The 13,514-nt window shown below is 38.6% G+C and overlaps 1 protein-coding gene across 1 annotated transcript in view; it reads right to left on the minus strand.

Moving 5' to 3' along the window:
- Positions 1-13,514, minus strand: part of LOC149462014 (platelet-activating factor acetylhydrolase 2, cytoplasmic-like) — a 94,583-nt gene that overhangs the window by 2,660 nt on the left and 78,409 nt on the right. The window contains exons 7-9 of the mRNA XM_089677573.1: positions 4,111-4,202; positions 3,848-4,018; positions 1,641-1,789 (exon numbers count right to left, since the gene is read on the minus strand). Coding sequence (XP_089533699.1) covers positions 1,641-1,789; positions 3,848-4,018; positions 4,111-4,202 — 412 coding nt within the window. The remainder of the gene's footprint in view (positions 1-1,640; positions 1,790-3,847; positions 4,019-4,110; positions 4,203-13,514) is intronic.

Raw genomic sequence — 13,514 nt, forward strand, 5'->3', positions numbered from 1 at the left:
GAGAACCGGCAGTTGTCAGAGCGGGGATCGGCACCGATCATCAGGGCACTGATGATCAGTGCCCTGATGATCGGTGCCCAGCAGTGCCACCCGCAAGTTCCGCCCACCTGTGCCCAGCAGTGCGCCCACTAGCTCCGCCCACCTGTGCCCTGTAGTGCACCCACCTGTGCCCAGCAGTGCACCCACCTGTGCCCAGCAGTGCAACCTACCTGTGTCCAGAAGTGCCACCTACCTGTGCCCACCAGTGCCACCCACCTGTGCCCACCCACCAGTGCTGCCAGTCAGTGCCACCCACCAGTGCAGCCCAGCAGTGCTGCCAGTCACTGCCACCAGTCAGTGCCCAGGGGTTGTGCCAGTCAGTGCCCAGCAGTGATGCCAGTCAGTACCGTCTATCAGTACCCATAATCAGTGTCACCTATCAGTGCCACCTATCAGTGCTGCATATTAGTGCCGCCTATCCGTGACACCTCATTAGTGCTATCAGTGCGGCCTATCCGTGCCACCTCATTAGTACTGCCTATCAGTGCCCTTTAGTGCTGCCTATCAGTGCCGCCTATCAGTGCCCATCAGTGCTGCCTCATCAACGCACATCAGTGAAGGAGAAAAAATACCTGTTTGAAAAATTTTATAATAGAAACAAAGAAACTTTTTTTTTTTCAAATTTTTTGCACTTTATTTATAGCGCAAAAAGTAAAGCGCCCAGTGGCGATTAAATACCACCAAAAGAAAGCTCTGTGAGAAAAAAATGATCAAAATTTCATATGGGTACAATGTTGCATGACTGCGCAATTGTCAATCAAAGTGCGGCAGCGCTGAAAGCTGAAAATTGGCCTGGTAAATAAGGGGGTATAAGTGCCTGGTAGGCAAGTGGTTACTCAAAACTTTCCTCCTGTTTCTACCACACCTTTGCCCACTTTTGTATCGACTTGCATTGAATGAGTAATGGGTTTTATCATATTACTAGAAGACATAATTTCAGTATATTTTTGCTCTCTTGAGTCTAAATGTTAATGATGGCTGTTAATGTTATCCATAAGCACTTCTAGATGAGTTCTTTGTGGACAAGCTTTAGGCCCCATGCACGCTGGGACTAAAAACTAAATTTTTTCAGCCTGTATTCATTTTTTTTTCAGTCTGTAAAAGCACCTCTATATAAGCCTGTGTCTAAGCGACATATGCCTTTACAAGCATATTAGAAGAGGAGCGTTTCCAGGCTGAAAACATCAAAAGCATGTTTAAGAGAGGAGCTGAAGAGCAGCAAAAATGCTGAACATGCCTAAATGCGTGTAACCATATCTAAACGCTAGAGTCTTGAGTGTTAATGCATTCCAGTGGCCAGAATAAATTAATATTCTAGCCATTGGAATCCATTAACTTGCAAATGATTGACGTGCCTTACACTTAAATGTGCCTAAACGTGTGGAATATACAGGTTTGGGTGCCTTTTTTAGCAGCTGTTCTGCTGCCAGGAGCTCTGGCATTTAGAGGAGCAAAGCAAAACACCCTGTGTGCAAGAGGCCTTATGGACAAAACTTTTGATATAGTTGCAATTGTTTCAATATCATTACATGGACATTTTATTGAAATGTGTACTGTAATACTGCAAGTCACTTGTCTTGTCATTCTCCTCAGCCTCTTACCCAGGTGCCTGTTGAGAAAGTGCAGTGATGAAAGAACAGAAATCTCCAGACAAGTTTTCGGATCCATTGTCCCTTGTGAGTTCAGAAATTTACTTGCCAGATAGCCACTCAGGAAAGCTACATCAGTTTGGCTACTATGGACACAGCCTCTAGCAGAAAAAAAAACAATGTTTGTATTTCTCTCCATCCAGTCCTAAGATTTGCACAGTCCTACTAGACAGTACAGCCCTGACTTCTTACCTTCTGACTTCTTTATTAATTGAAATTATAATGGTTTGGGGCTCATTTTTCATAAAGTTTATAGATGTGTGTTTATACATATACACATATATTTTTTGTTTTACAAATATCTGATACATTATAAAGGATGACCATTACACTGCAGGATTTCCAAGGAACAGCACAGTTGTTTCCTTTAAAACACTCCTTCTCTAACTGAAATAAAGCTGTAGAGGAGTGAGCATGAAGAAGATAAGACACAGTCCTAATTCAGTTGCATGTTGAAATTTCAGTTTGAGCTACTGAGCTCTGTACACAACAAGCTCCAACAAAGCAGATAAGAAAAGTTTTAAACAACATGTGAAACAGTGCCTATAACTCCACTTATATATGCATATATTTTAGTCTGGATTATATTGATCCACATATTGGTCATAATTTTGGTGAAGGTCTGAATTTCACACCATCATTTAGGACAATATTTGAATCAATAAAGAACACTGTCCTATATCTGATATGCAGCATGCAATTTATCTTGGCTGATCCCCTATTACACTGGTTTTCCACACAATGATCAAGGACCATGCTTGAACCAATAGATAGCATTGTCGTATATTGGATATACAGCACAAAATGTATCTTATTGATCTGCTACAGTGGTGCGTTGCCAAATATATTGGTTAAAATATTTGTTGCTGTATAAGTCACTATATGGATCATACATACTCTGAGTATTCAACATCAACAAAAGGGATGACTATAACTCCCTATGAGGATATACCTCTTATTAGGAATATTAAGACTATCTTGATGGAAATGGATCTGCAGAAGCGTTATACAAATTAAATTGTGCACTTTAAGATGGATTAAATATTGACTTCCAATACATGGACAGGGATTTGCATATGCAAGAGAATAATATTTGGTGCAATGTCTCCTTATTGATAAAGATAACATAGATAACCAGTTTCAGGTTTCTAATAAAATGTATGTTTTAACTTTTTCCTTTTTTGTGGTTGTAAATCTTTTTATGAATATTCCTTTTAAGAAAAACTTCTAGTTCTATAAAATATTTTACATCTGCTGGAGTTGGGCTTCTACTCTAGGAAGACTTCAAAAGTTGTGAGGGAAACAATTACTACCTGAGCAACATGAGGCTGTATCTATAAACAACTCCCCCACATACTCTTCATTTTAGTCTGGGCCATACAGTATCACTATTAAATCTGTTATGTTACTCTGAAATATATTTACAGAAAGTGTTTTTCTAATGGTGATTAAATGTCATCAAGTTAGTGAATAAATAAATTATTGTTTTATAAAGAATAGCTGCCATAGAAATAAATGTTGACCTAGAAAGTCCAGCCACTGGGGCCCATAGATACCTCTCCAGCATGAACAAAATACTGAAGCATCATTGTGGGGTTTGTCGATCTACATTTGTTTTCAGAAAATAGGACCATCAAAGTAATTACAGACATAAAATGATGGCAGGATAACAGCTAGACTATCTATTGGATATGAATATTTCAGAGTGTGCAGAATATCTCAGACGTCTGTGTTAGATATCAGTGGAAAGACTGCCTTCCACATGGAAATGTGGGTAAGCATGCTTCTGTGTTGATGAGCTTTTGTTCACTTGAAGTGGGTTTTACATTCCCTTACAAGTCTATAGGAATGCAAAACCAACTTGAAGCAAGTCAAAGGCAGGTCAAAAGGAAGTCAACTGTAGGTCAAATGCACCTGTAAATGAAAACTGAATAATCTCAGAAGCCTCTCAAACTGATGTCATTGACACAAGCACATAGGCCGCCCATACAGGCCTAAAAAAATTCAGTTGACCGAAATTGGAAAAGATACCTTTAGCAACCAATGAGATTTTTCTATCACAATTCCAGTGCATGTTTGTGAATGTAAAGAAAAATTGTACTAGCAAATAGACAGGTATGAGGCTAAGGAATGGTTTAACCACCAGTGCTGAAACGTACTTTACTGTCAAATACTTCAGCTCTGCTCCTTCTGAATTTAGTCTCATAATTTTCTGGATACTTTGGTTTGTCTGGAAGGTTTCAGTGTTGATAGATAAAATTGGCTTCTGAATGTGCTGGTAACAAGTGTCTTCAAGGGGAAACATCCAGGCATCTAATACCACTGCACACCTAAAAGTAGGAAACATATTGTTAATAATAATAATAATAATAATAATTATTATTATTATTATAAATTAATAGTGTATTTACAGATTACTTGCCTGAAAATGTCATCCTTCATCAGACTCAGTAAGGCAGTTGATCCTCCAAAGGAATGACCCATAATAGCCACTCTGTTAAAGTCTATCCTACCCTAACAAAAAAGAGGTTAAGCAATATGAATATTGTAGAACAGCACAAGCAAAAGAATAATGGTCACATAACAGAGACATATGGGGTTATTCAGGATTAGTCAATAAACAGTGCATGGAGCAAAACACACTAATGCTAGGCTCACATCTATGCGATTGCGATTGCCATGCCATCCATTGTATACAATTGTGTTGTTAGCTGTGACTGATCAAAGCAGTCACATGCTACAGACAGGGCCAATCACAACCCTTCCATATCTGAGTCAGTTTCATTAACAATGATTGCAAATATCAATTAATTACATTGGTATTAGCAATCATAATCTGTAAAAAAAAAAATCCTGATCACTTGCTAAAAGTAGTTCAATGCTACTATGGTAACATTGTATCGCTTTGGTCACAGTGTGTGGCAAAAAAAAATTTGTAAAAAAATTATGTAATAAAAAATTAAAAAAAAATAGAAAAATTAGAAAAAAAAATAAAAATAAATTATTGTTTTTATTTTTTTTACATACTGTCACCAGTGTCCCTGATCACCACCACATCAGTTATATAATAACGCTGCACTAGACAACATGTTATAAAATATGTTTAAAAAAAAATAGATTTTTTTTAATTTCTACATTTTCAAAAAAATTGTAACAAAAATTTACAACCTCCAAAAAACTCACCATGCTTCTTACTAAATAACTTGGACTTTCTATTTACCAAAAATGGGTAATTTGGGGGGTATGTGCACTATCCTGGCGTTTTCAGGCCTAAAGAAACTAGATGGACCGCCAGTACATCAGGATTGATCGACTGTCAGATATATATACCATGGTTTGTGGACTCTAACTTTCCTACAGACTAAATAATATACACTAATTTGGGGTATTCTCACCAAAGAAATGTAGAAGAATACATTTTGACCTACCTTTATGAAGAAATGTTATTTATTTGCAAAATGTTATAACAGAAACAAAGAAAAATGTGTTTTTTTCAAAAGTTTCGTTTTTTATTTTATAAATGATAAAAAAATTTGTATGGGTGCAGTGTTGCATGACTGCACAATTGTCATTCAAAGTGCGACAACATTGAAAGCTGAAAATTGGCCTGGGCAGGAAGGGGGTAAAAGTGGTTAAAGGTTGCTTACCCCTGCACTAAGGCTAAACATCTGAGCTGCAGCATACCCAAAACCCACAGTAGTGTGTTGCATTCCTGAAAAATATCATATGCAGTTTTTTTTCTCTAATCAAGTATTATTTTAATTCTTTTTTTTACCATTTTGCAAAAAAGAAAACACAACAACTGACAGTTTTCTCACAGTGTACTTTAGACTTTGTAAATTTAGCTGTAAGATGCTGCATATGCCTCACCTCTTTAATTCAATTCAATAAATCTTGTATAGCGGGGGGGAAGGGGGATTGTTACATAGTTACATAGTTAGTCCGGCTGAAAAAAGACAAAAGTCCATCCAGTTCAACCATAGAAAAAAAAAAGTTATAATCCTATACCCACAGTTGATCCAGAGGAAGGCAAAAAAAAACCCCAGCAAAGCATGATCCAATCTACACCTGCTGGGAAAAAAATTCCTTCCTGATCCCCCAAGAGGCAATCGGACACTCCCCGGACCAACTTTACCTATAAATGTTAGTATCCAGTTATATTCTGTGTATCTAAGAAAGAATCCAGGCCTTTTTTGAAGCAATCCACTGAGCTGGCCAGAACCAACTCTTGAGGGAGTCTATTCCACATTTTCACAGCTCTCACTGTGAAGAAACCTTTCCGTGTTTGGAGATTGAATTTCTTTTCCTGCAGACGTAAAGAGTGCCCCCTTGTCCTCTGTGTTGACCTCAGGGTGAATAGCTATACACCGAGTTCACTATATGAACCACTGATGTACAGCCAGGTCCATAAATATTGGGACATCGACACAATTCTAACATTTTTGGCTCTATACACCACCACAATGGATTTGAAATGAAACGAACAAGATGTGCTTTAACTGCAGACTGTCAGCTTTAATTTGAGGGTATTTACATCCAAATCAGGTGAATGATGTAGGAATTACAACAGTTTGCATATGTGCCTCCCACTTATTAAGGGACGAAAAGTAATGGGACAGAATAATAATCATAAATCAAACTTTCACTTTTTAATACTTGGTTGCAAATCCTTTGCAGTCAATTACAGCCTGAAGTCTGAAATGCATAGACATCACCAGACGCTGGGTTTCATCCCTGGTGATGCTCTGCCAGGCCTCTACTGCAACTGTCTTCAGTTCCTGCTTGTTCTTGGGGCATTTTCCCTTCAGTTTTGTCTTCAGCAAGTGAAATGCATGCTCAATCGGATTCAGGTCAGGTGATTGACTTGGCCATTGCATAACATTCCACTTCTTTCCCTTAAAAAACTCTTTGGTTGCTTTTGCAGTATGCTTTGGGCCATTGTCCATCTGCACTGTGAAGCGGTGTCCAATGAGTTCTGAAGCATTTGGCTGAATATGAGCAGATAATATTGCCCGAAACACTTCAGAATTCATCCTGCTGCTTTGTCAGCAGTCACATCATCAATAAATACAAGAGAACCAGTTCCATTGGCAGCCATACATGCCCACGCCATGACACTACCACCACCATGATTCACTGATGAGGTGGTATGCTTAGGATCATGAGCAGTTCCTTTCCTTCTCCATACTCTTCTCTTCCCATCACTCTGGTACAAGTTGATCTTGGTCTCATCTGTCCATAGGATGCTGTTCCAGAACTGTGAACACTTTTTTAGATGTTGTTTGGCAAACTCTAATCTGGCCTTCCTGTTTTTGAGGCTCACCAATGGTTTACATCTTGTGGTGCACCCTCTGTATTCACTCTGGTGAAGTCTTCTCTTGATTGTTGACTTTGACACACATACACCTACCTCCTGGAGAGTGTTCTTGATCTGGCCAACTGTTGTGAAGGGTGTTTTCTTCACCAGGGAAAGAATTCTTCGGTCATCCACCACAGTTGTTTTCCGTGGTTTTCCGGGTCTTTTGGTGTTGCTGAGCTTACCGGTGCGTTCCTTCTTTTTAAGAATGTTCCAAACAGTTGTTTTGGCCACGCCTAATGCTTTTGCTATCTCTCTGATGGGTTTGTTTTCTTTTTTCAGCCTAATGATGGCTTGCTTCACTGATAGTGACAGCTCTTTGGATATCATCTTGAGAGTTGACAGCAACAGATTCCAAATGCAAATAGCACACTTGAAATGAACTCTGGACCTTTTATCTGCTCATTGTAATTGGGATAATGAGGGAATAACACACACCTGGCCATGGAACAGCTGAGAAGCCAATTGTCCCATTACTTTTGGTCCCTTAACAAGTGGGAGGCACATATGCAAACTGTTGTAATTCCTACACCGTTCACTTGATTTGGATGTAAATACCCTCAAATTAAAGCTGACAGTCTGCAGTTAAAGCACATCTTGTTATTTATGGATATTTATGGACCTGACTGTATTTATACATGTTGATCATATTCCGCCTTAATCTCCTCTTCTCAAGAGAGAATAAATTCAGTTCCTCTAATCTTTCCTCATAGCTGATCTCCTCCATGCCTCACATCAGTTTGGTTGCCCTTCTCTGGACTTTCTCCAGTTCCCCAATGTTCTTTTTGTGAATTGGTGCCCAAAACTGAACTTCATATTCCAGATGATGTCTTACTAATGATTTGTACAGGGGTAGTATGATATCTCTCCCTCTGGAGTCTATACCTCTTTTAATACAAGAGAGGATTTTGCTCGCTTTAGAAACTGCAGCTTGGCATTGCATGCCATTATTAAGCTTGTGATCTACCAAAACTCCCAGATCCTTCTCCACCATTGATTACCCCAGTTGTACTCCCCCTAGTATGTATGATGCATGCATATTCATAATCCCCAAGTGCATAACCTTACATTTATCAACATTAAACCTCATTTGCCACAGTTGACCAATTAAACAGTGCATTGAGGTCAGCTTGTAAGTTGAAGACATCCTGTAAGGACATTATTCCACTGCACAGCTTGGTGTCATCTGCAAAGACTGAAATGGGATTTTTAATCCCAGACCCTATATTGTTTATAAATATATTAAAAAGTAAGGGTACACCACTGATGACCCCAGACCATTCAGAGTATGAATCATTAACCACTACTCTCTGAATACAATCTTTTAACCAGTTTTCTATCCATTTACATACAGATTTTTCCAAGCCCGTTGACTTTAACTTACACATTAGCCGTGTGTGGGGAACTGTGTCAAACGCTTTTGCGTTTATAAAGTAAAAGTAAGTAAGTAAAAGTATAAATATTTTTTTTTTCCAGCAAGAACTCATTTATGTCGTCTTTTATTAAAGTCTCCAGTATCTTCCCAACTATAGAAGTTAAACTAACAGGCCTATAATTACTTGGTAAGGAGTTTGACCCCTTTTTAAATATTGGCACCACATTGGCCTTATGCCAGTCCAGTGGTACTATGCCAGTCATTAAAGAGTTCCTAAAAATTAGAAACAATGGCTTTGAAATGACAGAGCTCAATTCTTTAAGGACCCGGGGGTGTATGCCATCCGGACCAGGTGCTTTATTCACCTTTATACTGTCTAAATAGTTTTGTATCATATCAATTGTGAGCCAATGTGGATCAGCTGGAGCTGTGTCAATACCATGCCCATTATGGACAAGAGCTCCCCCATACTCCTTTGTATACACAGAGCTGAAGAAGGTATTAAATAAATTTGCCTTCTCTTTATCCCCAGTCACCCACTCTAGATTATTTTGTAAAGGGCCTACATGCTCGGACCGGACCTTTTTACTATTAATATATTTGAATAATTTTTTGGGGTTGGTCCTGCTATCTCTTGCAATCTGTCGCTCGTTTTCAATTTTTGCGGCCTTTATTTCCTTTTTGCATATTCTGTTATATTTTTGTAATCTTTAAAGATAATAGCATTCCTTCGTTTTTATATTGGATAAAAGCTCTTTTCTGATTATCTATAGCCTTTTTAACTTTGGCCGTAAGCCACATAGGTTTGATTTTTAGCCTTTTAAACTTGTTGTCCATGGGAATATATTATGCAGTGTGTTCACATACAGTCTTTTTGAAGAACTCCCATTTATGTGTTGTGTTCATCAATGCCAATATTCCCTCCCAGTCTAAGTCTTGGAGAGCAGCTCTCAGCCTTGGAAAATGACCTCTCTTGAAATTGAGTGGATTTATTTTTCCCGTATGTGCTTGCTGTTTACAGCTAACAATAAATGAAATCATGTTATGGTACCCAGATGTTCTTTTATATGGACATTCGTAATAAGCTCTGCATGGTTTAAGATTACCAGGTCCAGCAGAGCGTCATTCCTAATTGGGGCCTCTATGAACTGTACCATAAAATTGTCCTGTAGTAGGTTTAAAAATGTTTGCCCTTTAACTGTTTCTGCAGTACCATTACTCCAGTCAATTTCCGGGTAGTTAAAATCCCCCATTATTATCACTGTCCCAGCCCTTTCGATATGTGCAAGGAGCTGAGTCTCCACCTCCTCATTAACACTGGGAGGCTTATAACAAACTCCAATTATTACCTTTGTAGTACGCACCCCCATGTGCAGTTCCACCCATAATAATTAATATAATATAATGATATGTTTGTTGTCTCCGTTTAGTGGGGAACAAACGTCTTATCACTGTATAAATATGGGACAACAATTTTTTTAATTTTTTTTTTCTACACCTATTGGGAGACCAAGCAGATGTTTCAGTGATTCAAGTGGAATGGAAGTTTCTGCTAGTTTAGACAGCAGGGAATTAAAGCGGAGCTCCAGTTAGCAGCTACAAAAACTAGAGCTGCTGACTTTTAAAAAACAGCCACTCACCTGTCCAAGGATCCAGTGGTGTGTTCACACCAGCTGGGTTCACTAGGTACAATGCTGTAGAGCAGAGTTTCTCAACCAGGGTTCCGTGGATTTCTGCTTCTCAGATAAGTTCCAAGTGACACCATTGATCCTTTTAGCTACATGTAAAGGGGTTATTCTTTCCAATGACCACAAGTGTAAGGAGCATTCTTCCCATTGACCATCACACTAATGTATCATTTGTTGTTGCTATAGTCATTTATAGCAGGGGTTCCCTGAGACTGAAAAGTTATTTCAGGGGTTCCTCTGTGTTGAAAAGGTTGAAAAAGGCAGCTGTAGAATGAACTCTACAGAGTTGCTGCCCCTCGTACATACAACACTAATTAGGCACCAATTAGGACAACAGGTCACCCCTTTAACATATGCTAATTGATGAGACCCAGTACTCAACACCTCAGCTTTAGAGTGGAGCTCTGCTTTAACTTTACCCCAAAAAGATACAATGCCTGAGCAGGTCCTCAAAATGTGATACAATTTCCCCACCTTATTGTACCTTATTGTACCTAATTGTACCTTACAGACAGAGGGAAAAAGTACAAAAACTCAGGAGTACAATACCAACACGATACTATTTTGTATGCATTTTCTTTATAATTTGTACATATGGAGCTCTTATGGGCTTGTGACCAGATTGTTTATGATGTCTCTATAGAAAGTTTATGTCCCAGAACTTTTTCCCACTTCAACATATACTAAATGCTAAACTAATAAAATGTGGGCAAGTTTTAAAAATGCCAAAATGTTTAACAGTATGTTTTCTATACTAAGTCAGGATGGGCTACAATTGGGCTTAGGGTCCTTTCACACGGGCATTCCGTTTTTTTCATCAGTTCAGTCAAGTTTTTCCAAGAAAAAACAGATCAGTTCACATAGGTTTTTCATCAGTTTACATCTGTTTTTTGTCTGTTTTCATATCTGTTTTTCATCCATTTACATCCGTTTTTGTCTGTTTACATCCTTTTTATTGTCCATTTACATCCATTTTTCATCCGTACCATTTTTTATTAACAGAAGAAAAATAGGTTAACCACTTCCTGTCCGGACACTTTTACCACCTTCCTGTCCAGGGCAATTTTCAGCTTTCAGCGCTATCACACTTTGAATGACAATTGCGCGGTCATGCAACACTGTACCCATAGGAATTTTTTAGCATTTTTTTAGACAGATAAAACTTTATTTTGGTGGTATTCACCGCTGGGATTTTTATTTTTTTTGCTATGTAAATGAAAAAGTCCAAAAATGTTGAAAAAAAGTGTTTTTCTTATAACATTTTGCAAATAAACAATCTTTCATCATAAATCTTGACTGAAATATATTCCATTATCTTTTTAGTAAAAAAAAAAAATAAGCCAAATTAGTTTATTATAACCAAAAATTATAATTTTAAAAAATTTCTTCTACATTTTTATTTATTTTTTTATATTATTATTTATGTTTTTTTTTTTTTTACATACTGTCACCCTAGCAGTACAGTGTCACCATGGTGACACTGTACTACTTGTGGGGGGGTGATGAAGATTTTTTTTTTTTACAGTGATTGCTTTTACACCCATATAGGATGTAAAAGCAATAATTTCTCCTTCTTTCTGTCTGCATTCTTGCAGCCATTGAGAAATACTGAGTGAGCTGTGATTGGTCACAGCTTGTCACATGGTACAAGGCTGTTGTGAATAGCCTTGTACCATGTGACCTCTGTGATCATTCACAGATTTCACATGTAGTAAGCAATGATGTCATCCATTTACATCCACTAGTCCATAGAAATACATGGGTGTCCGATTTTCATAAGTAAACGGACAGATGAAAAACAGACATACCAAACACCCGTGTGAAAGGAGCCTTAGAATATACAATGAACATGAAAGGAACTGATCAAACACATCCTATTCAAACAATACATAAGATTTCCTTACACTCTGGTATGTGCACTCTGTCATCCACTACCAAAGCAATAAATGGGACATATTTTGTGTGATTCAGTGGCATTTTTTGGAGAAAGCATTGTCCAGAATAAAAGAAGGTTCCCTCAAAGGGAAGTAGATTTCACTGTGGTCTGAGCCATAAATCCTGGAAGGTGGGAAGATTTCAATGTGAAGTGACTCGAGTGGCAGCATTTAATGGTACAACTTTTACATACAGTGACAAGCTGAAGGGCAGGTAGCAGAGGATGCTTTAGCAAAAGAGGGGTGCAAAAAGGGCAGGACCTGCAACTTAGTTCAGCTCCCAGCTTCAAAGTGGAAGTGATGAGGCGGCTCTATAGCCACCAATCACTTGCACAGAACGGGCAGCAAACCTGCTCTTTGAAAGTGAAATCTGACAGCCCTGTCAGACTTTCGCTTTCTTGGTCAGCGCTGCTGGCTATAGCCTGCAACGCTGACCAGTGTATTCTGATGACATATGTCAGAGTACAATAGCTCAGCAGGAAGGATTCCCCCATCCACAATGAGTATGTGCATGGGGGAATCGTGTCAGTGATTTTGATTCAACCATTTGGTTGAACGAAAAAACTCATCCATCTATGGGCCGCCTCTTAATATGTGATACTGTACTTGCGGAGTCTGAAACAGGGCTAAAATACTTTGCTCCCATGATACAATGGGAGCTAATTATAGTGTGCCATTAGCTACCTGAGTAGCCAGTGAGCATGCTGCAGTGGAAAGGAAGAGTGCGGACACATTACTTAGGCTCCATGTACACTGCAGCTGATAAACTCACGTTTAGGAGCTGTTCAGCTTTTTTCAGCAGCCCCTGAACTCACCCTAATGTTTTCCTATGTGTCCATGTACACATCTTTGTTTACAGTTATTTACAATTGTTTTTTTGAATGCAGAAAAAACTTGCATTCAGCGTTTTGAATGCAAAACGCTTGTAAATGCATCTAAATGCGGCAAATCGCACTTACAGTGGGGATCGAAAGTTTGGGCACCCCAGCTAAAAATTTGTATTAATGTGCATAAAGAAGCCAAGGAAAGATGTAAAAATCTCCAAAAGGCATCAAATTACAGATTAGGCATTCTTATAATATGTCAACAAAAGTTAGATTTTATTTCCATCATTTACACTTTCAAAATAACAGAAAACAAAAAAATGGCGTCTGCAAAAGTTTGGGCACCCTGCAGAATTTATAGCATGCACTGCCCCCTTTGCCAAGCTGAGACCTGCCAGTGTCATGGATTGTTCTCAATCATCGTCTGGAAAGACCAGGTGATGTCAGTCTCAAAGGTTTTAAATGCCCAGACTCATCTGACCTTGCCCCAACAATCAGCACCATGGGTTCTTCTAAGCAGTTGTCTAGAAAACTGAAACTGAAAATAGTTGACGCTCACAAAGCTGGAGAAGGCTATAAGAAGATAGGAAAGCATTTTCAGATGTCAATATCCTCTGTTCGGAATGTAATTAAGAAATGGCAGTCATCA

The sequence above is a fragment of the Staurois parvus genome, unplaced genomic scaffold (assembly GCF_062004578.1).
Source record: "Staurois parvus isolate SC_StPar_1 unplaced genomic scaffold, SC_StPar_1.0 ptg000188l, whole genome shotgun sequence".
NCBI lineage: Eukaryota > Metazoa > Chordata > Amphibia > Anura > Ranidae > Staurois > Staurois parvus.